Below are 27,201 nucleotides of genomic sequence, written 5' to 3'. Positions count from 1 at the left end.
TGAGCGGCCCTCGTACCGGGTGTCCATACAAGAGTTCAAACGGGCTGAAGCCGAGGGACTTCTGGGGAACTTCTCGGTAGGCAAAGAGGAGGCACGGCAGTAGCACATCCCACTGGCGACGGAGGGGCTCTTCCAACCCCCCAATCATCCCTTTGAGCGTGCGGTTGAACCGCTCAACGAGTCCGTTTCCTTGAGGGTGATAGGGGGTCGTGAATCGGTAGGTGACCCCACACTGTTGCCAGAGGGACTTCATGTATTTTGAAATAAAGTTTGTGCCTCGGTCGCTGACGACTTCCCGGGGGAAGCCCACACGGGAGAAGATCCCCATCAGGGCCCGACCGACTACCGGGGCTGTCACAGTTCGCAGGGGAACAGCCTCAGGGTAGCGGGTGGCGTGGTCCACCAGTACCAGGATGAACCGATGTCCTTGTGCTGTACGGGGGTCTAGGGGCCCCACAATGTCTATCCCCACCCTCTCGAACGGGGTGGTGACCACTGGAAAAGGTTGCAGGGGGGCTTTCAGCTTGCGGCCGCTCTTCCCACTGGCTTGGCACGTGGGGCAAGATCGGCAGTGCTGGAGTACATCGTTCCTCATTTTGGGCCAAAAAAAGTGGGTGACCAGGCGACTGTAGGTTTTATCCTGACCCAGGTGGCCAGCCAGGGGGACATCGTGGGCCAGGTTTAGCAAGAAGTCTCTAAAGCGGAGGGGCACCACTAGCACTCGACTGGCCCCTAACTCCGCGATTCTCTGTTAGCTGTACAACAGGTCATTGTCCCAATAGACCCAATGGGTTCCGGAGGTATCCCCTGCGCTCTGAGCGAGGGCTTGTTGGCGGAGTCCCTCGAGGGAGGGACAGGTCTTCTGTTCTTGGCGAAACTGTTCCTGGGTGGGCCCCCCCTCTTGGCGCCACTGATCCAGGCCGGGAAGGTCCTGAGGCTGAACGAGCCCCTCGGGAGTTTGTTCTGGGGGGACGGCACGGTCGGTGTCTTCTACTGGAGCGACCGGGGGATGAGGTGCCGGCCATTCAGGTTCTTCGGGTCGGGGGATGGCACGGGCGGCCATGGACCGGGTGGTTACGCACGCCCAGTCCGGGATGCCCAACATCCCCAGGTGCTCTCTCCTTTCTACGGCGGCCCACGGGGAACTCTCAAGGTCATTCCCCAGGAGACAGTCTACGGGGGCGTCATCTCGGACCGTCACTTTCAACATGCCGGAGACTCCTCCCCACTCGAAGGGGACGCAGGCCATCCGACATAGACTCTCCGAATTGTCGGCTGAACGGACAGGGCAGAGGATGTTCGGCAGGATCTGTTCTGGGGTCACCAGGTGACAGCGGACGGCGGTTACACTGGCCCCGGTGTCACGTAGGGCTTCAGCCCGGCGTCCATTAATGTTCACCCATTGACTGTACTTCCGGGTGTTGGCGGGTAGGGGGACCCGCGGGACCATGTCTCTTCCCCCTAGGCATGCTAGAACCATGGCGGCTGGCTCCCATTCTTGGTGTTCTTGCTCACATTCTTCATGTTCCTCGGAGATTTGTTCTTCCCCCAGGGCGGCGGCAGCCATCTGGCGGGGTCTCGGAGTCTGGCTCTGTGGACAATTTGGGTCGTTTGCGTAGTGGCCGACTCGCTGGCATCTGTGACACGTGACATTGGCTCTGTAGCCCGGCCGCGCCGGGGTGTTGCCCCGGTTGGCCGGGGGTGGGTTGCTGGTAGCGGGGGCGGCCGGAGCGTTGTCTCTTCCTCGTCCTTGGCCCCCTCCTCCTCCTCGGGGACGGTGCTGACCGTGGTGGTTCCGGTTCTGTTCATAGGACCCATTTCGGCCCACTCGGGTGATTTCCCACCGGTCAGCCTCGGCGGCGAGCTGCCGTGGATCAGTCAATTTACTGTCGAGGAGGTGTTGCCTGAGCTCGACGAAGCAGTTGTTTGATAGATGTTCCCATACCATGAGATTGAAGAGTTGTTCGTAAGTCGTTACGTTGCTTCCCTTGATCCAACCCTCGAAGGCCCGGCTGAAATAGTTCACGTATTCCACCCAAGTCGTACCCGGGATCCGGGTGCAGTCTCGGAACCTCTGGCGGTACATTTCGGGTGTGAGCCCATAGCGGGTGAGGAGGGCAGCTTTCATGTGGTCATAGGAGGTCATCAGATGGTCTGGGAGCTGTAGCAGGGCATCGCGGCCCTCATTGAGGAACCTCCCCCATAGACCGGCTCCCCAATCGCTTCGATCGATCCGGTGGGAGGTCATAGCGATCTCGTAGGCCTTGAACCATTGCTGTATGTCGTCCTCTCGGAAATATTCTCGAACGACATCCTTGGGGATGTGTACCTTTTTTTCTGTTGCCCCTGGGGTGCGCGGTTGCTCGGGCACCCCTAATTCTTTGGTCTGCTTGCGTAAGTCTATCTCAGCTAGTTTGCGCTCATGTTCATACGCCAGTCTCTTCTCCTCGAGCTCTCTTTGTCTCTGTTTCTCTTCCCGTTCTTCTCGGAGCCGTAGATGTTCCAGGTTCAGTTTTTGTTCGGCTAACTTGAGCTCGCCATCCATTTTGAGCCGGGCCATTTCTAGTTCATGTAGTCGGGTTCTTTCTCGTTCTTGGATCTCGTCTTGCGAGAGACCCGTTCTTCGCTCCTCGGGAGCCGTGGTGTCTTTTTCTGCTGCTGCGACATTTTGGTCCGGGGGTCTGACGGCCCCCGTTTCTGCCCAAGACTCAATGGCGTGCTTGAAATCGTCTTTAGTACTTAGACCGGTGGTAGCGATACCTAGTTCAATGCAGAATTGTTTCAACTCACGATGGCTGTATTCTTCCAATTTCTCTATCTGGAATTTCTCGGTGGATCCGCTTTCTTTGGTTGTCATTGTGATTTCGTCGTGGGGTGAGCTACTCTCTGTACGATTATGCGGTGATTCGGATCGCGCCGCTGGCCACCAATGTTAGACGGACCGGGAGGGTCGGCCGAGGAGAGAGGGAGAGGTCTCCGGGGAGAGCCGTCTCCAGCGATCGTACAGACAAGTAACTTCCCCCCCACAGACGTACACCACACCAGGATAAGGTTCAACGTTACTTTATAAGCAATTCTTTAAGTACGGTGGAATGGTACAAGGAGGTCTGGACTCCGGGGTCCCCTCTAGTTTAGTTTCTTGGTTGGGAAAGGGGGTAGCGGGACAGTCTCGTTACCAATCTGGTGGATATGGTGGTAGATGAAATAGCTCACAATCCTCGAGCTCGGCGTTCTAGATGATCGGGCCGCGGCGGAGCCAGCAGGTCCCGATGGAGGTGGAGGTTACAAACGGTCCGCGGCCACGCCAGCAGGTCCCGACGACGATGAAGGTTTCAGAAGGTTGCGGCAGCGCCAGCAGGCAGGACGATAGTTCGCAAGGCAGGGCTACGGCAGCGCCAGTAGTCCGTCAAGGATGAGTTCTTCACTGCGTCTCTTGACTCCAGGATACAACTGCCTTCCTGCTCTGGAGCTGCCCCAGTTATAGGTCTGGCGCCCTTTGATGTCCGGACCCTCGCACTTGGAGGTCAGGAGGTCCGGGATGAGGGAGTCCAGACACCCAGCAGGGGGGTGGAGCCAGCGCCTGGGGGAGCTGGGGGCGATCGGCACTTGGCGGGGGAGAGCCATCGACGCCTCTCTCTCCCATTGACCTGCCAAGTAGTCCGCTCACCTCCTGGGTGGATGGTGGTGCCGGGATGTCGGGGCCTGGCCAGGCCCAGGGTTAGGGTCGATCGGAGGCCACGCGACCTCGTGGTGCTGTGTCCAAGATGGCGCCCAGGCCGGGCGAGAGGGCCGGTAGGGGATCGGGCCCATGAGGTGGAGATGTTCAGGGGCAGGGGTCCCATAGGAGACAGGAAACGGGTAGTGGTTGCGTGTAACACCTGAGGAGCCGGGCTCGGGCCTGGTCGTGCGGGGAGGGAGCAAGCCCTTCATGTGGCCTGTCCAACAGGGGGTCCGAGGGCTAGAAGAGTTAAACAGAGTGGTATGCCCTAAGCCCGTCTGGGCCCGGACGGGCTAGTCTTTGGCGTGTCTTCGGCGTGCTGAAGGTGTGCCCGCTGCGCTCGACCGCTGCGCTGTCGAGTTGTGAGCATGGTAATGAGGTGGAGGAGGAGGGGGCGTGGCTTAAAGCGATGGCATGAGGGTAGTTGTGATGACTGCAGCTTCTTACATGCAGGTCCACCTCACTGTGGCTTGCAGCACTCAGAACGGCGGCAGGGAGGCCAACTACAGCTCCCCTCTATGCTAGGGGACACTTTCGCCACTATGAAGATGCAGGGGCAAATCGGCGATCCAAACAGCTGTGGCGTCTGCCACCCCGTCTCACCTATCGCAGTGGCCGGCAGCCGATGTAGAAGGTGTCGTACAGCTCAAGTACGTGGGCGGCCCAGCAGGGGCCCCGGTCCATCGCCCGCGCGACTATCCTCGGCGATGGTGCGAGCAGCCTTCAGTGTCGCCATCCGGTGGGAGCCCACAGATCGCGACCGCGCCACGGGGCAGCAGCCCAGCCAGCAGTCCAGGCGGCGCCACTGCCCACCGTCCACTCCCTCACTATCCAGCAGCCAACGGGCAACCTAGAAAGCCCATGGAACCAGGGCAGGTAGGCGATGCAGCGAGGGGCTCCGATCGCACCCCGCCTCCCGCCAGCAAGGGTTAAGCCAGGCGGCAGCAGGGCGAGCAGCCACAGTCAGTGTTTTACCCCAGTCGACGCCGCTAAGCCATCTTTTTGCGGCCTTATAGGCGGAGCCAATCCACGGGCTTGCCTAGTGCATGCCAGCTATTCAGATCCAGTACTGGGCGGTCTGCCTCAGCTGAGTCCGTGGAGCAGGCCACGGACCGGGTGATGACAGCAGTGGAGGGGTCCAGGCTGTGTCTACGCTAAGGTTTCGCTTGGCTAGAGGCACTATGGGTGTCCATATGTGGAGTTCAGGGCCTGTTTGGGGGGGCCTCTGTCGGAGCTCTACTCGGACACGTCTTCCTCCATCCTGGCCGTAGCCACACCCCCCTAAGTTTGTCCATCTGTTGAGAGAAGAGGTCAGTCAAAAAGACATGATCACAAAGTTCCATTTGTACACAGTGAAATAAAAAAGATCCAAATGACCAGAAAATCAAATACTTTGCTTTTCCGGAGATAAACTTACTCTTTGTTCCAAGATATACCAGCAACCTCTCTCTAGAAGAGATTTCAAATCCATCCTATTTCTCCAAAGCTGAGACAGAATACTTAGAAATACTAATGAGATTCAATAGTATAGTCTGTGGTTATCTTGGAGATATGTCATGGATCCAGCACTACTGAATTTATGTTGTTCATCTGTTCAATTTCAATTTGTTGTTTAACTCCAGGCTACTGGGGCTGATTTATGTGTCTCAAAATGGTGGTAAGCTGACTTTCATAGAGCTGTAGTGTATTTTGAGATGCTTATGCAAGTATCAGATTGGAACAATTGGATGGAGTGTATCAGCATTTGAAAAGTTATATGTGTGTTCCTGAAAAAACACATTTGAAATATGGTGCACATTTGTAGACTATTTTCAGAATAAAATTAAGGCCAAAACGTGATCTGCAAGGTTTAGATTGGTGGGGCTACTAAAAAAGTAGTTAATTGTCTACTCTAAGCCCCTACTTGGGTATTTTTTTACTGTCTAAGTTGGACATGGCGGAAGAACAATTAAGGCACCACACACAAAAAGAATCTAACCAAGGTGGACCGGTGCTTTGAGCCTCTTGTTTTATGTATTAAACACCTTGAAGCATCAGGGGGTGGAGTGAATGTTCTAAAATTTAGTTTGAATGAATGCACTGCTCTAAAATAAACTTGTGAAAAATAGATATGAACTTGTATATATATTATTTTAGGAGCATGTATTGTCAAATTATCATCAGGAAATGTATTAACTAACAAGGGAGAATTAGTTCAGTGCAAAGATATTTGATTTAGCTATCCAATATTTATCTGAAATCTCCCACACCCCTTTTTGAACGGGAAAAAAGTTATCTTGCAAATATCCTGAGGGTTTGAAGTGCACTACAATGCGGTTATGGGTGCTCACCATTGGTGATTTGGGAAACTCCACAGTGACTGTGGATTTCATGCTCTGCACTGGGAAATTAGATATTGGTAGGAGAAAATTCAATCTGCTGTGACACCTGATGTGTCTGTGTGTAACGCAGTCACGGTTATTTGTGGATGCGTATGAAAGAGAGCGCTTGGGGTTTTAGCGCAAGTGGGAGGACACTGCTACTATCTGTCATTGATTTTCATTCCAGGATGTCTCTGAATATTAAAAATACATGTAAAATAGTCAATGCTGCTATAAATTTGAATGAAAAAACGTCGAACATTTAAATAACAACAATAAAAAGGTCATGATATTTGCAAAATGTTTGCGAAGCCTATTACTACTTGCAAAATATATATATATATATTTTTGTGATTACTCTTTTTTTTGTGATTTTATATGCATACAACAAAAACAAAAGGTTGTTATGTGGGCTTCTCGATCCTGGGGTTACAAGGTATAGAGTTAATAGTATACATTTCGGCAGGTTCCCCTTGTGCTGGTTATAAGTTGATGGTAGGATAAAGGATAGAGAGAGAAGAAAAATAGGAATAAGTGTAACTGAGGAATTTAAAATATGTTACATCACACATTTCTTGAGAGTATATTTTTATTGATAAAGAATGAATTCCAAGAGATGTAACTGTCTTCTTCTGTTCACCCATCCTCATTTCCGCCAGACGTCATCTGTAGGATCCAAAGGGGACTTCATCCTCGTCAGTGACCACGTGATCGAGGTTCTGACCAGACTGCACCAGACAGTGCTGGAAGTCACCAAGCAGAAGCTGAACATCCAAATAACCGATGAGTAAGGCGGCATGCTCTTTGAATGCCAAGTATGGGAGCGGCAGTGGCAGAGCTAGAGTTCAAAATGTTGGATTCAGTATCAGAGCGAGACTGTTTATTCTACGGATGTGTGGGCAGGGAGTGGTACTCGGATACTGATTGGAGGGGACAAAAGTGAGATCACATTTGGGTGGCCATTTTCTTTTCGTACATGCCCCTGAGGGAGGCTTAAAACATCGGCTGTTTAGTAAATGACCTAATTTTAGGGCATTATTCAGAAAAATATACATCTTTAGCGATCGCCTAAAGGGTCGAAGCACCAGGGAACTGTTGTGGACAGACATAACATGTCACAAAGACCAGACATCATAGGTTGGATATTTTCCAAGGTTTTCACCTCTACCAGAGTTTCCACCCACTACCCTCGAGTGTCTGGAAGAATTCCAGAGTACAAAGAGATACTACTTAAGGACTTTATGGTTTCAGCCCTGGGCCTTATTCTAACAACCTACTGTAAAATAACCATAGCCTAAAGGGTTCAATTGGAATGACTTCAGCCTATGGCTCTCAGGATGTATACACTTGGTAAATAAAAGCCCTACACTGAGACATGAGTTACTTGTGGCAGACTGTCGTAAGTGCTTAATTTGTATTAAAAAAAAAAAACAAAGAAATGAATGCTGGTACCCAGCAACTGCATCCATGCCACAAATTAAGCACTAGGAAAGCTTTCCTCACTCCCAGCATGTGACATTCCACAACCAGGGGTACAAAAGGGGGTCATTGTCTGACCTAGGGTGGTGTGGAGTGCAAAAAAACGATGGATTTAGGCCCAGATCTTTGTACTGGGATGAATGTAAGACATTGTTCTGCATTCTGCCCACCAACTGTGTTTTTTGCAATTTTCACCCCGAGTGGGCTGGGTGTGCTCAGACGTGAGTCCCAGGCTCTCCACATCACTGGAGTCAAGCTATCCAGGCTGAAGAAGGCTGATAGCCAGAAACCGGTCCTTGGATGCTTGATTCCGGTCCAGGAAAGACATGGCTTGGTAGTTCGGGCTGGACTGTTCCCATGAGGCACAGGGTCAAGGCTGATTTGCATATGGCCATTGTCTGACCTAGGGTGGTGTGGAGTGCAAAACAAACCGATGGATTTAGGCGCAGATCTTTGTACTGGGGTGAATGTAAGACATTGTTCTGCATTGTTCTGCATTCTGTCCATCAACTGTGTTTTTTGCAAATTCCACAACCAGGGGCATCTAAAATGCTTTGCTTTTGTAATTAATACTCTGCACCAAACTTTAAGGGTGAACATCAGATGACATCCACTCCAGCATTTACAGAAGCTCCTTTCCGATGTTTTAATTATTTACCCTGTATACATTCTCACCTACTTCTGATCATGAGGTTACTGCTGCCTTTGAGCGCTGCCTAAACTTCTCACAGTTTCGCTGCATATGTCGCCAGGCATTACATTATGCTTCCAGCACTTGAGCTGGTCAGCTGTTCTTGCTGAAGCAGTGGTCTAGCTTTAGCCTTTCGGGACAGATTGTTTGCCTGATTCTAATGCTCACCAAAGGTACCTATTATAGCACTGTCTCGCATGCTAATAAGTTAGTTTACTTTTACAGTTCCTTTCTCAGACTGTAAGCAACCTCAAAAAAGCCTACTCTGTATTAAGTGGAAAACGTACCTTGCCTGTCCTTTTCTTTCGAATGACCCTCTACTTTCTTTCCATCCTATACATGCCTTCTCACTTTCGCACACTAACTCAAATGCCGTAACTCTCAGTGGTTGGGCGCTCGACTGTAGTTCATACAGGCTTCATATTAATTTCCTTATACTGTGTGACAGTCGAACACTTACATAAGACACAATTGCTGTGGGTTCTGGCCATTGCTCAGTAGGGTACTACTACACAGCACTAAACCGCCCATCACCAACTGAACTGAGATCAGAGGGCTGTAATTTAGTGCACCACTGCAGATCCCAAAAAGTTATACGCTATGTCTGCTTTTTAAATCACAATGACAATTTGATGCCGGATAATATTATCAAGGTCCATCCCAGCAGATCACTCCACCATTTCTCCCTCCAGCAAATGCCTGCTAGGGATCATAAACTTTAAACCAGATACCTCAGAATCGGCAACCTAGTGAAGTTACCAGTTAAATGGGCTATGGTCATAAGAAATACCATAAAGGAATGAGCAGACTGCTAAAAACTCCCATCTTACTGAAAATCATAAACTGCACACCACTATCTCACACCTCTTAGTTCATCACACTGCTAAGAGATGAGTCGTATAACACGATAATCACACCTCTGGGGTCTGCAATACATGGAAACACTTTCCACAGAGAATTAAAACAGAGGCAACATTCTTCCAACCACACACCCTACAAGGTGTATGATGCTACCCATGCAGTCAAGCACTTTAGTGCCCCACACTAGGGGTAGTAAGTGAAATAGAAATGTTGTAATATAATACAATAAAATATAATTCATGTCACATGGTTATCCTATAGCTAAACATGCAAGTGTTTGCAATAAATGGTTTTGTTGAATTCTAATGGTCTGGGTGATAATATTTTTAAGCACAAGAATCTGTTCCAGAGCATATATAAGCTTTTAAAGTAGAAGAATGCGTATCATTACTACCACAGAGCTTGGAAAGAAAGAGACAGCCCTCGTGTCTTAATTTTTAAGCAGTTTCTGCTTTTGACAAACATCTATTTACCAGCACTCTACTTAAGCATGTACTCTTAGAAAAATTGCTGAGAGGGCTGCACTATCCCCTAAAGTGTCTATGTTTGCCTAACTATATCTCTGAAAAAAGCACTTCATAGGTGGAAAAACTGAAAATGATGAAACATACATGTACCCATTCCAATGAATGCATGACTGCATGTAAAACTATTACCCTGACCTTTATTTTGACCCTAGTCTCATGCTAACCTAGCTTGAGCAAAAAGAGCTAGGCCTGTACCTGACATTGCTAGGTCCAGGGCCTGTCCTGTGAACTGGATCGGTGCATCAAGCATGCCTTCATACTATCCAGTGCACTGCTGTCCCTGCCCTGTTTACATCACTTAAAGCAGGATGGCAGGGTACCATGTTTTGTGAATTTGTTGTGTGACCAGACCGTTTCTCTTTGTTGGGGAGAGCAGGGTCTACATGACCGTTCTCTTGTAACCTTTTGCTGCTATGTAAAACCTAGAACCTAGCGCTGACATCCCATTTGAATGACAAGTGAGTGTGATTGTGCTGTGCATGTGTAGCACATGTATGATGGTAGGACTCTGTATGTTGTTTGAGTTTGAGTATCGGGTCAGTAGGATCCATTTTGGATTGTTATGGTTTGTCATGGCACTAGATGGAGTAAGAAGATATGTACCCCAGACCCCTGCATTCCAGTGGTGGTGGGTGGAGACCCGAAAACTGCAATGTGGAGGATGGAGGCAGGTTTTCCTGAGGTCTGTGTTATCAAAAAACTGCTGATTAGTTCTTCCTGAGCGCAGCCGATTTTGTAGATGGGTGGAGGTGGTCCTGCAGTTTCTGTTGGTCAAGGCAAGGACTTTTCAAGGCAGGGTCAACCCTCTTGTCTGTCTCTGATTACAGCTTCAGAAAAGCTGATTATGGCTCGATGCAAATATCTTTCATTCCATTGTGTTCTTGTTTAAGATGTTCCTGCTTGAAGTCAGGATCTTTCCCACCTGCTGTCAGAGGCATCACTTTTTTACAAAATGCTGTACGGCCAGCAAGAATAGTTTTGAAAGGATACCAACCCAAACCAGTATTGAAAGCTTAAAAATGGACCCGCATCCCATGCCCAGAAAATCAGTCTGAAAGCCATTATTGACAACGGATTGCTGTTTAGTTCTTCCTGTGCACTGTCGTTGGGTGGATGGTAGAGGTGAAAGGTGGGAGTGTAGTCTGTTGGGTAGTATGAGGAAGTTCGTAGACAGAGCTTCCTGTTTTTTCTGTCTCAGCTGCTTTTGGTAGGATGTCATCCAGTTGCAAAGAACTGGCAATTAAATGTGCTCAACATTTAGGTACACATGCTTGGAATTAGCCCTTTTTAGGTTTCGCCTATTATCATTCGCTTGCGAATGTAATAGGCGAGAATTCAAGTGCTCCATCGACTCGTCAAACCACTGCGGTTTTTTCACAGTGCATGTGAGTCACGCGACCACAAAAGCGGGTCACGTGACCACACAAGCACGCGCATCTCCCTAATCCGCCTGCCACACTTCTCCTCCCCTCGCTCGCATTCCCGCCCCCCCCACCAGGCTCTCCCGCCCCCATCCGGCTTCCCTTCGGCCATTTGCCAGCATTGCGAGGCCATTTGGCGCTTCGAAGCCAATGCGGTTCACTTTAACCATGTTTGTCTGCTTCTGCGTCACTCTTCTTTGCAGCCACCTTCATTGATAAGTGCAGCTGAAACGTCACTTCCGATGCAGCAGGGACCAAGCACTGATTTATTCAACTTAATCCGTGACCGTCCGCTGCTCCCCACGTGATTGAGATACTATTTGTTCTTCCCTCCTCCCATTCCCTCCCCCGCCTGCTGCTTCAGCCATAGCGCTTGCATGTGTTTGAAATTGCTCTCCCCACTGCATTTTTTTCTTGTTTCGTCCTCCAGTCACTCTGTTCCCACTGGTTCTTGGTATCCCCTGCGCCCCCATGGCTGCAAGCCCCATCTCTCCCACCAACGTTTTAATGCTTAGAATCCAGCACCTTCCTGTACCCCAATCACCCTCTTTCCGCTGTCGCTTGTCCCCTCCTGCGCCCCTGTGGTTGCTTTCCCGTGCCTCTTCAACCGTCATGGGATGTTACCGTCTCCTTCCCTACCCCCTGCCCCCCACTCCTCCTGCCCCTTCCCGCTGCCGGTCACCTTGCTTGTCCTCTCCTCGGCTCCATTCCTTTTTTTTTTCCTTTTTCCCCACTGCGATTACAAACATCCAAATGAAACAAGCACTGGTGTTGCCAATAGGTTTCGCATTTGGAAAGTTGGAGCTATTGGTTTTGTAAATGACATTTTATATTTATATATCGTTATTGGCATTGTCAATAACAATATATAAATATAAAATGTCATTTACAAAACCAATAGCTCCAACTTTCCAAATGCGAAACCTATTGGCAACGCCAGTGCTTGTTCTACCTGTTGTGAGAAATATCATTTTGCACACAGTCCGCAGCCTAGAAATGACATTTGAAAGAGAACCAACCCAAACCACTTCTGATATCTTATACAATGGATCTACATCCCTTGTCTGGAAAAGGTATAGAAAAGTGGGATCCAAACCACCCCACTTTGTTTCAGTCCCAAATCCTCAAAGAGCTTCTGTGTAACCAGGCACCTGTCTGTCTGGCAGTCTCCCAGAGGATACATTACCTGAGGATCTGTCTAAAGAGCCTAGAATCCTGTCTTCCTGCCTGTTGAGAGAGAGAAGAAATGTGCCTAGCCCTGCAGGAGGAGAGATTGATCATGAGGAAACCTGATAAACAAAGAGAGAAATCCATGAGTGACCCACATAGCAAAGGGGTTCCCCCAGTCACTCTGCACAGTTTACTAGTGAACTGTATCACAACTGCACCAGAACAAAGATTTATTTTTCATCTGGCTGCCCATCGCAGACTTGCGATACCAGTATCCCTGCTGCTGATAGGAAAAACAAAAGCTGCATCGCTGTCAAAGCCAGAAACCGGAATCACCTGAAGGCTGCAACTGTCAGAGAAACATTTTAGCAAAGAAACCAACCTGGGAGGCCCCAACTGCTAAGTTCGACCACAGGGATTCAGCCAGCCTCCGATTGGAAGAGTGGTGTGACAGTGCAGACCTGCCTGGCGAATACTGTCCATGAACGATGGTCCAAACAAAGCTGCAACTGTGGCCCCATGGAAGATAGGACCAGTGCTGCAAGAATGGGAGGGTGCCCCATGCCAGACGTAAATGCCGAATGCAATGCGATGAAGTGCAGATTAATGTGGGGCTTAGCCTGCATTTAGGAACAGAGACTGATGCATGCAGGGAAGATTGCCGTTCCACATAAGACTTTTTTAACTAACTCTTGAAAAAGACATTGAACCGAGTTGCTCTGCTAGCGAGTGAGAGTGGTTTGAATTATCTGGAGCTGTGCCTAAACCTTGCCAAGTCCACGTAACATTGGGAATTGTAGAGACAAAACCTCAACCATAGTTGGAAGGAGAGGGGCGCTACTGTGTCTGTAGGTTGGCTGCTAAATTCGGAGCTGTTGCGCTACTGAAAGCTCCCACTTTGCTAGTGCTGCTGTTTTTAAAATTGTTTACCGCATCTTATTTTCATTTTGGTGTGCTTGAGGTAATTTGGGGGGGGGACTGCCTGGCATTGTTATTTTTCTTTTTGCCTCATTCCGAGGGCCAATAATTGTATTTTAAAATATCGAATTAACCTTCCGGTGCTCGGCATTGCTCGGGGCTTGCTCCATCTTGCCTCGGCTCCGCAGCACTCCTGTCATTACTTTCTGCCGCGTAGCGGCCATCTTGGATGTGACACGCGCTTGGCGCGGTCAGCGGTCCAGTTGTTGCACGCCTCTCCCCAGCACTGGCCACTCCCTATTTAAATGTGTCTGTGCCATACGCACAGCGGGCGCGCCGAAGGTGCACCTAAGGCAAGCCCGTCTGCGCCCGTCAGCGCCAAGGCAGGGCTCAGGGCGAGCCATGCTGTCGGATATCATTCCATTCATCACACTGGCTCGCTCACTCAATACTCAATACTCCAGCACTGCACTAAGATCTTTAAGAGTCCCGCGCTGCCCTTCCTATCATTTTAACACTGCAGGACCTGAGAGTGTTTCGGCGTGTCTGCACTGTGGGTTTTTACCATCTACTCAGCTCCCTCCGGCCGCGTGGAGTGTCGAGCCCTTCCCTCAGGCCAGTTTCAAAGCCTGCCTCATCAATTCTAGATCTCTGAGGCGACATCATGCTGACATTGCCGATCTGGTGCTGGATAATGAACTAGACCTCCTATTTATCATGGAGACCTGGCTGGACGCATTCTCTAATCCCATCGTCGCTCTGGCCACCCCCTCTGGGTACAAAATCCATTGGACTGACCGCCCAATTGGGAGAGGGGGGGGGGCTGGCCATCATGTATAGAGAGCACTGGGTTCTTCAGTGGGATCCCCCCACCATTTGGGATGGTTGTGAGGCCTTGGACTTTAACCTCCAATTGTCCCCCCATTTCACATTGGGTGGCTCCTTAATATACCACCCACCGGGCTCAGCGGGCGCATTTTTGGACGCATGTGGAGGCGCCATTGCGGATAGAGTCTTAAGGTTTTCCAACTATCTCCTCTTGGGGGATCTCAATCTACATCTCGACTCCAGGGAGTCGACCGATTCCGCTGTCTTTATGGATAATCTCCAGTTGGCAATGCTTTCCCAATGGATGACGAATCCGACTCAGAAGGGGGGTCACATTTTGAATCCTATCTGCTCCAACTTCCTGTTGCAAGTCAGCAAGCCACTCCCGATCACCTGGTCTGATCACTTCCCGATATTTTTTTCGTGGCTCGCTCCGCGCCAACTCTTATTAGCTAAAGGGCCATCGCACAGGAAGTTAGATGCTGCTCTTCTTGGCGGCCATCTGGCGGCCTCACGCCCTACCCTTCTGGGCGCTCTTCAGGACAATGTCACTACATTTTCAAGTTGGATTGGCGGTGCAGTTACGGCCTTTTCGGCTCCGGGTTCCTGCAAACTGGGAAGAGAGACCCTCTCCAAGCCTTGGTTTACCACGGAGCTGAAGGCTCTTAAGCACGCCTGCAACGTTTTGGAGAGAGCAAGGCGGTCCAGTGGCTACTGTCCTATCGCCAAACAGGCGCTCAAAGCCAAACAGAAAATGTACTACTTAGCCATTGCCGCGGCAAAAAGCAAGCTTTTTGCCACCCGCATTGATCGGGCGAGTAAAAATGCTAAAGAAATCTTTGCCATAGTGCAGAGTTTCGTTACGGCCCGTGCCCAGGAGGTGGCGGTTCCCCCCTCGGACAATTGGTGCAACACCTTGTCCAAACATTTTAGGGTGAAAATTAGTGATATCCAAGAATCTTTTCCAAAAAACTCTATGCCGACCCTGACTACTCGGTTGAGTGGTCCGGAGAGGGATACAGGTTTTTCCCTCTTGGCGTTTAATCCTATAGACCCCTTGGTCTCTCGCAGAATCCTTGGAGCACTGAAATCAGGCTCCCCGAAGGACCCCTGCGCAGCCAGGTTGCTGGCCGAAATGGCCGACGCGATCAACCCGGAAGTCAATCTCCTGATTAACCAGTCACTTCGTGAGGCGTGTGTCCCGCTCTCATGGAAGCAGGCGCTGTTACTCCCCCTGCTCAAGAAGCCTACCCTCAATCCGGCGCTTCCCGCCAATTATCGACCTATTTCTCTCCTGCCCAGTTTGGCTACGGTCTGCGAAAAGGCAGTCACCTCGCAGCTTACCAACTATGTGGAGAGGGCGGGTTTGTTGCATCCGGCGCAATCAGGGTTCCGTGCCTCCTATAACACGGAGCTTGCATTGTTGGAGGTGGTGGAAGCAATCCGTGACTGTCTGGATGCCGGCGGGAGAGCAGCCCTGGTGATGCTGGATCTCTCGGCGGCATTCAACACGGTTCCCCACTCTCTCCTTCTCGAGCGGCTCACAGCCATCGGCATTGCTGGTACTGCTTGGAGTTGGCTCAGATCCTTTCTGGAGGACAGGTCTGGTTGCCCCTGTGCGCCTCGGCGCCGACTCCTCTTTCCACTGGCATCCCGCAGGGTTCCTCTCTTAGCCCCCTTTTGTTCAACATCTACGTGACTCCCCTGGTTTATCTGGCAGAGTCATTGGGGGCTAAGATGATGGCATATGCGGATGACACGCAGTTACTGTTCACCTGGAAAAGGGGAGAGGACTCGGTCAGCATTGCGCAGCGGTGTCTCTCCTTAGTGTTTCGCTGGTTGTCTAATGCACAGCTTAAGTGCAACGAAGAGAAATCGGAGGTGCTCTTGTTTGGCTTGTTTCCTGCGGATTTTAGAGTCACCCTCTGGCCATCTGACTTTCCGCCCCCCCAGTCAGTCAAGGGTCTTGCAAAAAATCTGGGGGTCTGGTTTGACTAGAACCTTAATTTCGCAACTCACATTAAGAAACTCACAGGGACTTGCTTTGGCACCCTGAAAACGCTGCAAAAATGTCTCCCTCTCCTGCCAGTCGGTGCCAAAGAAACGGTTGTTCGGGCGCTCATCCTTTCCTGACTCGACTATGCTAATGCTCTCCTGGTGGGATGTCCGGGGTATCTTTCCAGGAAGATGCAGGTAGTCCAAAACGCGGTAGCGAGACTCCTACTGGGAGTTTCTCCCAGACAGAGTGTGCGGTTTCATCTCCACCACCTACACTGGCTCCCAGTCGAGTCTCGTCTCAAATTCAAAATGTAATCTATTGTCCAACGGGCTCTGTATGGGCTGGGCCCACTCTACCTCCAGAAGCGCTTTGCCTTCTATACTCCTTCCACGCAACTGCGGTCGTCTGACCAACTCCTTATACAGAACCCCCGGTTCAAACGTCACCGGCTGGGCGGCTGATCCTTCACCCGCAAAGCTGGCTTAGCCTGGAATGAACTCCGTCTCGCCCTCAGGATGGTCTCAGACCCGGCAGCTTTCAAGAAGAAATTAAAAACGCTGCTGTTTTGAGGCACTTTCCTCCTGATGTTTCTGATTCTTCAGCTTGGTTCTGTGGTGGGTTTTCTTGGTAGCAGCGCCAGGATACTTTGAGTAGCTGTGCGCTTTATAAATCTAGTATAACATAACAGTATAACATAACATACTAGCCTCCTGAACAAATTGGACTGCTCACCCTCCCCACCCGGAGAGCCGTGAGAATAGGTTTGTACTTGGCTCAGTTTCTAGGGCTTTAGTATGACAAGACTGTAGGACACCAGTGACAAACAATCTCAACCACCACAGTTTGGGCCCAGAAGCCCATGTCCGCCCTTTGCATCCCCCCGGGGCCTTGTGGCCCCCTGGGTCTGAAAAGGTGACTTCTCAAATGGTCATTTTAGAGTGGGAGATGAAGTAAAAGGACTGTCCCATCAGGAGAGGGTGGTCCCAAGACAAGGTGGAGGATGTGTGTGACTTGTAGTGAAAGAGCTGGCACGATCAGTTCTAGGACAAAGCCATACAAGGTGGTTTCCTGGGCCCCCGCTAGCAGAGGTGTGCTACACTGTTCATCGTATGCCCAGTAGCATAGTGGCATAATGCCACTATGCCAAATGAATCAAAAATCTTTTGGTGTTCCTGTGGGTGGTGATGAAGGGAGAGGCGTTAAGTGTGTGGAGAACTGTCACACTGCAGAAAAGCCAGAACTGATGCGAGCTAATTTGTGTGGAAGATTTGGCCCTGTTCCAGTTCCATCTGCAGACTCCTCAGGGGTTGGCCAAGGGCTGGATGCCCACAGGGCAAGACGAGGAACTTTCATATTGAGTTAGAAACAGAGGGAGTGACAAAGAAATTACAAGAGAAAGAGGGGGCGTCTAGAGGAGAGTGAGACAGAGAGAAAGAGAAGTGTGAGTAGACTATTAGAGACGTGTGTTGCTGAGTGAGCTGCAAAACATGAGTCGTTTTGCTTTCAGAACTTAATAAGCAAATAACCTAAAATGCATTCATTTCATGAATATTGCATGCAAATATAAGTAACAGAGCATCACTGCACAAACTGTAAAATGTAAAGTTTGTTGTTCCTCCTCAAGTTTTTTTGTTTCTCTCTCTCTCTCTCCAGGTTCTCAGTGAAATTCAAGCAAGACCAGGTAGCGGTGAAGATCACAGCCTCCGGCCAGCAAAATGGCAGCCTCCCTGTCTGCAAGCGCAAGGGTAGCGGCAAGATGGATGTCCTCATACAGTGAATGCCACGGGGGATCACAGGATGCGCGTGTCAAGGGTGGAGCCTCTTTCCAAGCACCGTCTCAACGCCTGCCTCACAAAACCTCAACACGGCCACACGCCTTGTGGCTGGCGCTGGGCCTCCTGGATGTTTAAGATGTCCTACAACCCCATCTGGCCCAGGCCAGTTCCAGGACAGGCTACGTGTCTCAAAAACCACGCCCCTCACAGCTAGCACTCTATCACTCAAAACTGAGAACACACAAAAAATTCTGATATTGACCGGTGGTCCAGGACGTGATTGCTGGTCCACCCTCCGTGCCCCCCCCAATTCTCTCCTACAAACAAACACCTTTTTTAATAAATCATAAGTTGTATTCCCAACAGAGCTTCGCTTAGCTCTTTGTGGGTTATGCCAGCACAGGGAAGAAGCTTAGCATGCCAACGGTTCTGAACACAAGAGCAGTATTTCCATCCACATGGACATTAAAATCTTTTTTAAGTGAGCGTCCGTGTTCGTTAATAACTCTATGCACGATTGCACTCTTGGCCCATGTCACACAATGTTTCTGAGTCATCAGACTCCTTCTTCTGTCATGCTCACATGTTCAAATATGTCACTCCTTTTCCTATCCCCTCTCAAGCTCACCATGTGTGACACATGAACTCAACTGCTCTCTTTCTGCCCCTTCTTTTGTTCTCTGGATGATTGAATAATATGTCCCACTCACTGACTTCCTTAAGTCAGTCGTACAATAAGAGAGTCTATGCTTTAACCTTCACCGCTTCCTCTGCTGAATGGCATCCCGGTTATATCACCCCTGCTACTGGAAAGGCTTCCTGGTATAGGCCTCCCCGCTCAGGAAAGTCTAACTGGTTTATCTCCTTACTGAGGATGGAAAGTCCCTGGCAAGTAACTCATCTCCTGAGTAGGTCTCCTTGGTAATTTCATCTCCGGTCTACAAGAGATACCAGGAGGAGCCTGGTATCTTGACTACTCCCTCTGAACCGTGGACAGTCTCCCTGGCGCTTCTCCCACCCCTCATCTGGAGGACCTCACCAGTACTCCCTCATCACTGCTCAGGAGAATCTTTCTGATACTTGTCCCAGCTCTGTTTAAAAGGGCTGCATTGTCATTCCTTCCACTTTTGCTCAGATGGGGCAGCGGTTATTCTGTAAAACTAAAAAATATGTCTTTGGGCCCCGTCAGTAGGCAGCTTTCACCAGCCCATTGCTCCTGTTAGCGCCGCCTAAAGCAGAACCAACTACTAACCATTAATCGGGAGAGGATATGGTGTAATGGCCAGGGTTGCCAACCTCATAGCTTGGGAATCAGGTTGGAGTTTCATCATTGGCTCTACATCCCCAGTCACTCAATCTCCTGTGTCTACCAAAAATGAGTGTGTTCTTAACTTGTGCTCATGAAACTATAGCACCGGAGTTGATGATTAAGTGCTGGTGCTTAGCACCGGAAACCACCTGCTCTAATTAAGCGCTGGGAAGGGGTCACTGGTGTAAGCCCCCCCCTGCTTAGGACAGTGTCCACTTCATATCCTCTACCATTGCCCAGAATGTCCACCTTGGTAAATGATTCCATTGTCTCAGGAAGCGTTAAGTCACTTTATCCATTGTCCGTGCTAAGGATGATATCCCTCGGTATATCCCTCACAATGCTTGGGAGGGGGGTATCCTTCTGTATGCCCATTATGTTCAGGATGATCATATTGTATACCTCACGCTCCATTCCAGGGGCGTGTCCCTTTTGTATTCATTCATCTTCTTTGCTTAGAAGAAGGTGTGTCTGGCACATATCCTTGCCCTCTCTTTGATGGCCTCTCTTGTTTATCCCCCCCCCCCCCCCAAGATGGGAGAGAATCGTTGTAAACCTATATCCAGATTACAGCTGAATGATAGCCCTTCGAGCTGCAACACATATGGCTGAAGATTTCATGATGGGGTTGGGAAGGATTTTTCTACATCCTGCCAAACAAATGCCTGCTGTGGCCCCAGTCTGTACTAATGATGTTCGTAAAATCGGTGGAGACTGTGTCATCGCCCAGGAACGCCGCCAGTGCCTAGTCTGGTGCGTCTATGTGTGTTCGTTTTGTTGAAAAATGTTTGTATTTTTTACTAGACATGGGCTCATGAGGACAATTGAAAAAAATAAAATGCATATGATCAAAGCTTCCTTTTTCATTATGAATTGCTTTGGATTCCTATTTGAATGTTGCCTTTGCCGGTGATCTGTTGCAAAAACACACAGGGGCAGAGCTACAAAAAACGAACGCAGCGCGGTGCCGCAAGACTTTTGGCTGCGCAGCGCTGCGTTAGTTTCGAAGCACAGGGATGCGACATGACATATTTACAACAATATGTAGCATTTCTGTACTTCCCCCTGCGTTAGCGCACAAACTGCTGCCATGCCCCGGCGCCTTTGCACCATGGTGCAAGGATGCCTGTGTCGTGGGAGATTGTTTTGTGCAGGAAGGTGCCCCTTCCTGCACAAAACAATCAATTGAGGTGATTTCCTCTTCCAATGTGTGCTGTAGAATGCAGGACACATTGAAAGAGGAAATAAACGAGGAGAAATGAAAACATTTCTCCTCGTTGGCCTCTAGGGTGGCATAGCATTCTGAAGCATTTCCAGATTTACGACTTCTCATAAATCTGGATACGCATCAGTGGACATTGGTGTTGCGTTGGAACACCCACAGCAACACCCATGTCACACCCCTAACACGCAAAGTGTTGCATGAACAGGGGCGATATTTACAAGCAAAGGTTAAGTCACGCAGGGTGACTTCACCTGTACTTGTAAATATCAATCAGCAGGCTGCGCCACCAGTGTGCAAGGGGCTGGTAAATCTGCCCCATAGCGTTAAAAACTCATCTGGTGAGAATCGATATTTGCAGAGTTACTTTGAAGGATATTAACCCTTGTGATAAGAATAATAGGCCAAATTTCTTTCTCAAGATTTGTAAATGCGAAAGCTGTACTACTATTGATTTACTTCAAACAATCAGTCTACCAATATTTGTAAAGCGCAGCTTATCACCCGTGAGGGTATCCAGTTGCTGGACTCAGTCTAAAAGCCAGGTCTTGAGTCTCTTCCTGAAGTCTGCCGGCGAGGGTGATGTTGGGAGGTGGATGGGAAGGCCTTTCTAGAACTTGGCTGCAAGATGGGAGAAGGAACGGCCTTCGCTGTGGCTACAGCGGATGTGCGGCATCTGTGCATGTGCGAAGGATGCAGAGCAAAGGATTCTGGATGGTTGGTGAAAGTTCAGGCGTGGTTCATGTATGCTGCTCCTGGTCCATGGAGGGCTTTGTAAGCGAGTGTCAATATCTTGAATTGTCATCTGTTCTGGACAGGGAGACAGTGGAGGTTCTTAAGGTGTGGGGGGATGTGGGTCCGTTTGGGTAGGCAGAGAATCAGTATGGCCGCTGAGTTCCTTATCATATGGCATCTTCTGATGAGTTTGTTTTTTTGTTTGATCTGTTTATTAGAGTTTTATACAAAAACAAGAAAAGAGACAGTATTGCATCATAAAAATTATCCACCAACGCCAGTAGATAAGTAGTCAAGAACCAACTTACAAAGCAGCAGCTCAATGGCACTGTTTATTCAGTATCAGTAGGTGTAACAGGTAACAACAGGTGGCACATCCCAGCCATCACAGGGCCTCCTCCCTTCGTCAACAACACTTGTTAGTCTTGTTGTGGTACAATAGAAGTCAACTATATAATCATGTTTACATACATATGTAGGGCTCTTATGGCTTTGTGCCGCCATATCACATCAGTCTGTGTATATGATCAAACCATCTTATGAAAAAACACTAAACGCAAGAACACTAATAAGAAAGGAGGATAGAAAGGGATACATACGCCACATCAAGGCAGGGAAGGAGTCACAGTTCCCAACCGTTATGAGACAGAACCCTGTCAACTATCATAGAGGTGCTCGCCCTGACTTACAGTGTGGGGTGTAACGGATGCTGTCAACAAATCAAATTACAGCTCGGGTCGAAGTCTACAAATGCTGGACACACTATTAGTCCGGCGTAGGAACATCCAAAGGGTAGTCCGGAATCAACAGCCCCTGCAGCGTACACAGCATTACATTCCACACAGCAGAAATGGGAAATTTACGCAGCCCCAACGAATCCTTCCACACTAAGGAAACCGCCTCTGCTTTCACTCAATTCAGCATGTATAAAAACCAAGCTTTATCGGCGTGGGCTCCTCTGCCGTCCACCGGCTTGCAATTAGGCGTTTGGCCACAATGAAACCCAAGTCCAGAATTCTAGTGGATGCTTTATGCTTTTTGATTCTTGGAAACACTCCAGTGATGCAAGCCTCCCAAGTCCGCGGCACTTCCTTGTCCGTGCTAGTGGCCAGTGCCCCAAGCATCCGCTCCCAGTATGTACGCAGATCAGGGCAGGACCAGAGCATATGTAATAGGTTGGAATCTACCAGCCTGCAGTGCAGGCAACATGCATCTTGCCTATGAAAATATCTATCTATTTTGTCAGGAGAGATATAGGCCCTATGGACAATTAGTCTGAAAAGAGCATTCCTGGGGACCTGCCGCCACCCAGGAGGCATGAGTCAGAAATTGGCCAGGGGGAACTCCGTCTTTATCCGCGATAGTGAGGAACGACTGTAATGCGCCCTTTCCATACAGATCTCCTAGTGTATTAATACCAGCTTCCACCAGTCTGTAAGATCCGCGCCCTGTGCTTATCCCCATACTGTTGGCATACCCAATGTGGGTACAACGGGCGCGTACGGTGTGACATGTTAAGTAAGATGTAGAGCCCTGCGGAAACATTTCAGCAGATTTTGAACTAGTAAAGGAAGCAGTTAGTGTGATTTGTTACAAGGGTGGAATATGTAGAGGATCCTATCCTTCGAGCACAGGGGGTCACGCTCCGCCGAGTCAGCTAAATGCAAGCCCTCTACCCATTTTGCCACCCACAGAATTTGGGACGCCAAAAAATAATGTTCTAGGTTGGATAGAGCCAGCCCACCCCTTGATCACGGTAGATACTACTTCACCAACGCCACTCAGCACTGTGAGTTATTACAGATGAAGTCCCTCATAGTTCTCTCCAGAGAGCGAAAAAAAGACACAGGCAAGTAAAGCGGTAGGTTAGAGAAATAATAAAGCAGATGCGGCAGCATGACCATTTTAATTTACTCCACCCTGCCTATATATGACAGGTTAAGTGTCTTCCAAAACTCAATCTGAGACTTGAGTGCTGTAACTGCCCAAGTAATGTTACCATCCAGAAGATCCCTATAATTGTGATAGATGCAGATTCCTAAATATCTGAACGCCACTGGTTGCCAGTGTACTACCGTCCCATCCACTTCCCATCTTGCGTCCTCCGTACCAGGATGGAATGAGTATAAGCAGGATTTATCCCAGCTCACTCCTAGTCCCGACCGAGATGTAAAGGTTTCAGCGCATGAGTTTGTTGGTGGTTCCTGAGTACAGTGCCTTGCCGTAGTCCAGCCAGATGGTGATTAAGGCTTGTGTGACTGTTTTCCTCGAGCTAATGGGGAGTCATTTGAAGATTCTTTGGAGCACGCAGAGAGCGTGGAAGCAGGCGGAGGCGACTGCGTTGATCTTTCGTTTCATAGGGAGTTTGCTGTCAGGGATGATGTTGAGGTTGTAGGCGTGGTCTGTCGGTGTGGGAGTGGGTCCGAGTTCAGCGGTCCACCAGGTGTTGTTCCAGGGGTAGACATAGTTGCCAAAGATCAGCCGGTTGGTCCTGTCAGTGTTGAGCTTCAGACAGTTGGCCTTCATCCAGTCTGCAACATTCTTCATGTAGTTTTGGAAGTTGGTCTTAGTGGTGGAGGGGTCTGCTGAGAGCCAGAGAATGAGCTGGGTATCATCGGCGTAGGATATGATGTTGAGATTGTGGGTTCTGACAATGCCAGCTAGAGTTGTCATGTAGGTGGTGAAGAGGGTGGGGCTGAGGGATGAACCTTGAGAGATGCCGCAGATGGTGCTCTTGGGTTCCGAGGTGAAGGGAGGTAGGTGGATTCTCTGCGTTTGTCCCATGAGGAATGATGCAGTCCATCTTAGTGCATCTTCCTTGACCCCAATCTGATGCAGTCTCTTGATGAGTGTGTTGTGGTATACGGTGTTGAATGCTGCAGAGAGGTTGAGGAGGATGAGGCTGCCGATTCTCCCCGGGCCGAGTATGGTGTGGTTGTCAGTCTTGGTGCTGTGGTTGATGCAGAAACTGGATTGGGAGGCGTCTAGCAGGTTGTTTCTCTCCAGGTGTTCGATGAGCTGCCGGTTGATGGCCTTCTCCAGGACTTAGGCGGGGAAAGGGAGCAGCAAGATAGGGCAGTAGTCCTGGAGTTAGCTTGGGTCGGCAGAGGGTTTCTTGAGGAGAGGTCTGACTTCTGCGTGCTTCCATGTATCAGGAAAGGTAGCTGTGGTGATGGATGCTTTAAGGATTGTGGTGAGTTGGTGGGTGATCTGCTTACTTCCTAGGTTAAAAAGGCAGGGGGTTCATGGGTCCGTAGGTGCTCCCAAGTGGAGAGAGTTCATGATGGATGTGGTGTTCTGTGTGGTGAGCTGTTCCCATGCGGTGAGATGCTGGTCTGGGGAGGCATTTATTGGAGTGAGGAGGCTATGGATGCCGGGAGGATGGGGCTCGAAGTTCCCGTAGATGGTGGATATCTTGTTGTGAAAAGGATTCACTAGAGCGTAGCAGAGTTCCTGTGAAGGAGGGATTGTGTTCTTGGTGGCTGTTGGACAAGAGAACTCTCTGACGATGCTGAAGAGTTCCTTGGTGTTGTTGGCACTTGCCTCGATGTGGTCTGCAAGGATGTCCTTTTTCGTGTCTTTGAGTTGGTGGTATTCGTTAAGGGCTGCCTTGAAGGTGGCTAGGTCTGTAGCGTCCCTGCTGGTGAGCGCATCTTCTCTGCAGTTGTTTGCAGCTGCGTTTCATTGCTCTGAGTTCTGCTTGTTTAGTGGGTCTTGGCATGTTTGATGGGGGCAACTAAGTCAGGGTGTTGATGATCCAGGTAGTGAAGTTCTGGACTACTTGTTCCAGGTTGGTTGCGGAGTTAGGCTGGGTGGTGTTGAGGATGTCCATCCATTGGGTCTATGTCACTTTGTTCCAGCTGCGGAAGTAGGTGATGGAGGGGTTGGTGGCGGTGCGCGGTGATCCTGTGATGGTGAAGTGGGAAATGGAGTGGTTGGTCCAGGTGAGTTCTGTGTCACAGCTGTATTTGACTCCGTCGCTGGAAATGAAGATTGGGTTCAGTATGTGTCCTGCTCTGTGCGTGGGGTCTATTACCAGCTGGGTGAGGCCGATGTTAATGTATTCCAGGAGTTTGGCAGAGTTAGTGTCAGTGGGGCCGGCCGGGTGGAAGTTGAGGTTTCCGAGGAAGATGTAGTGCTTGGACTCAGTGGAAAGTGAGGCGATGAAGTTTGTCATGGTGTCGCAAGGACAGTGTGTGATCCTTGGGGTCTGTAGGTGAGGGTGCACATGATGGTTGTTTTGTCGTTGGTATGGATTTGGAAATTGAGGTGTTCCATGATCGGTGTGGTGTCATCTTTGGTGGTGGTGCAGCGATTGTTTCTTTGTGGATAATGGCGATGCCCCTCCATGTTTGTTGGTGCGGTTCCAGTGTGTCATCTTGTAGCTGTTGAGCATTGCGGTGGCGATGTCGGGGCAGATAAGGGGTTGAGCCAGGTCTCTGTGATGAAGATCACATCAGGTGTGAGGGTGGAGATGGTGTCCTTTGGTGGCTTGTTTGCAGAGAGATCTGGCGCTGGGCAGGATGCATCGGAGTGGCTCGGGGTGGTCTCTGTCGGCAAAGTGAGAGTGGCGCAAGTTTCTCTGAGGGTGGGAAGCCCTAAGTTTCAGGTTAAGAGATAGAGATGGCAGGTGAATGGTCCAATGTAGAATGAGGAGATGCGAGGCAGCACTTGTTGCGGCTTCCAGTGTCCAGTGCTCGGGATTAGAATTTATCTTTCCTGGCTTATCAGCCAATAAATTAGTCAGATGTACTCCTCCTACCCTTTGATCAATTTCAGGACATTCTGTTTTCATTTTAATAGGATAATCTTAGCTACTCTCCCACAAATGTAGACATATTAACATTATAATCATTTTGAGAAATTTCTATTCAACCCCAGGTGGTCATTTTTTAATCCAGTAGACAATTGTCACCCTGGATCTGTTAATGAATTGCTATTACACATGTAACTCAGTATCCTGATGTCACGCTGAAGAAACAGTCAAGAAGGAAGCTAAATGTATTGTGGAATATCCACATCAAACTCCTCTCTCAAACGCTACCATTACTCAAGACATTAAATCGCAGTTGGTAATTTCTATGTCCAAATCAGGCAAAGATAAAAAAATAGCCAAGACAGATTTCTACAAATTTGTAACAATAATGTTTTGGACATGGTGGACCAATGGCCCGGAATATAGGATGTGTTTCCGCTGCACAACGTTGTGTTGGAAATACATCGTCCTGAAGCCGGACCATCTCTATGTGGCCTTTATGGACCTAAGGGGCATATTTGACCTGGTCCCTAGATCCTGGAGGAATATGGCATCCCAAGAGATCTCCTGAGAATTATGAGAGCCCTACATCAATACATATGCACAAGTTAGGTCGAACACAGGAGGTAACCTCACCAAAATGAGACCCGTAAACCGCGGGGTAAGGCAAGGTTGCGTCTTAGCTCCCACACTGTTCAGTCTGTATATTAATGGTGTGGTTGAATGGCTGAGTGATTGTGGGCACGATGCACCTACATCTGCTAACAAAAGCACTTCCACTCTGACGATTGCAGATGTTAACTGCTACTTTCCAGAACCTCAATGGGCCTCCAGGCATTACTAGACTGCTTCCTCTCTTTCTGCATGATACAGGGGTTGAAAACCAACCACACCAAATGTATGGCTTTGAACCCTCACCACTTGTTAAGAAGTAGGATGAAGGTGGAGAGGACCCCACTGGAGCAAGTGAATCACTTTGATTATGTGGGTGCCAGATTAGCTGACAATTTGTTATGGGCACCCTAAATTGCAAAAAAGTAGAGTTGTTTTACACCAAAGGGGATCTACTGCAGTGAGGAAACACAAGGCCATCCATAGTGGTGCGATCACTCCGGCCCTAGAAATCTATAGGGCAACTGCGGTGGCGGGGAATTCATACGGAGCAGAGGTTTGGGGCTACGCTGACTTGGCTCCCTTAGCTCAAAATGAAAATAAGTTAATTTGGTCACTACTCCGTCTACTGTCAAGTACTCCCTTGCTACCCCGCCGCATTGATCTAGAAATGAGCAAGACGGACCTTTTTGGCTCTTCTGCAGTCACTCCTATATTGGGTACAGCTTTAGACCACACCCGAGGTGACACCCTACAGGGATGCATTGGCCGAACAAATTGCTGCAGAAAAAAACGTACGCTCCCTATGGCTTAGGAAGAT

The 27,201-nt window shown here is 49.4% G+C and overlaps 1 protein-coding gene across 1 annotated transcript in view; it reads left to right on the top strand.

The window, feature by feature from the left end:
* The window catches only part of MYO1A (myosin IA), a 359,821-nt gene extending 339,912 nt beyond the window's left edge, over positions 1–19,909 (top strand). Inside the window, exons 28-29 of the mRNA XM_086959948.1 lie at positions 6,738–6,865; positions 17,626–19,909. Of these exons, the coding sequence (XP_086816074.1) occupies positions 6,738–6,865; positions 17,626–17,749 (252 nt within the window). The 3' untranslated portion in view covers positions 17,750–19,909. The remainder of the gene's footprint in view (positions 1–6,737; positions 6,866–17,625) is intronic.
* The last annotated feature ends 7,292 nt before the right edge of the window (positions 19,910–27,201 follow it).

This window comes from Lissotriton vulgaris, chromosome 1_1 (assembly GCF_964263255.1).
Source record: "Lissotriton vulgaris chromosome 1_1, aLisVul1.2, whole genome shotgun sequence".
NCBI lineage: Eukaryota > Metazoa > Chordata > Amphibia > Caudata > Salamandridae > Lissotriton > Lissotriton vulgaris.
This window is presented reverse-complemented; position numbering and strand designations above follow the sequence as displayed.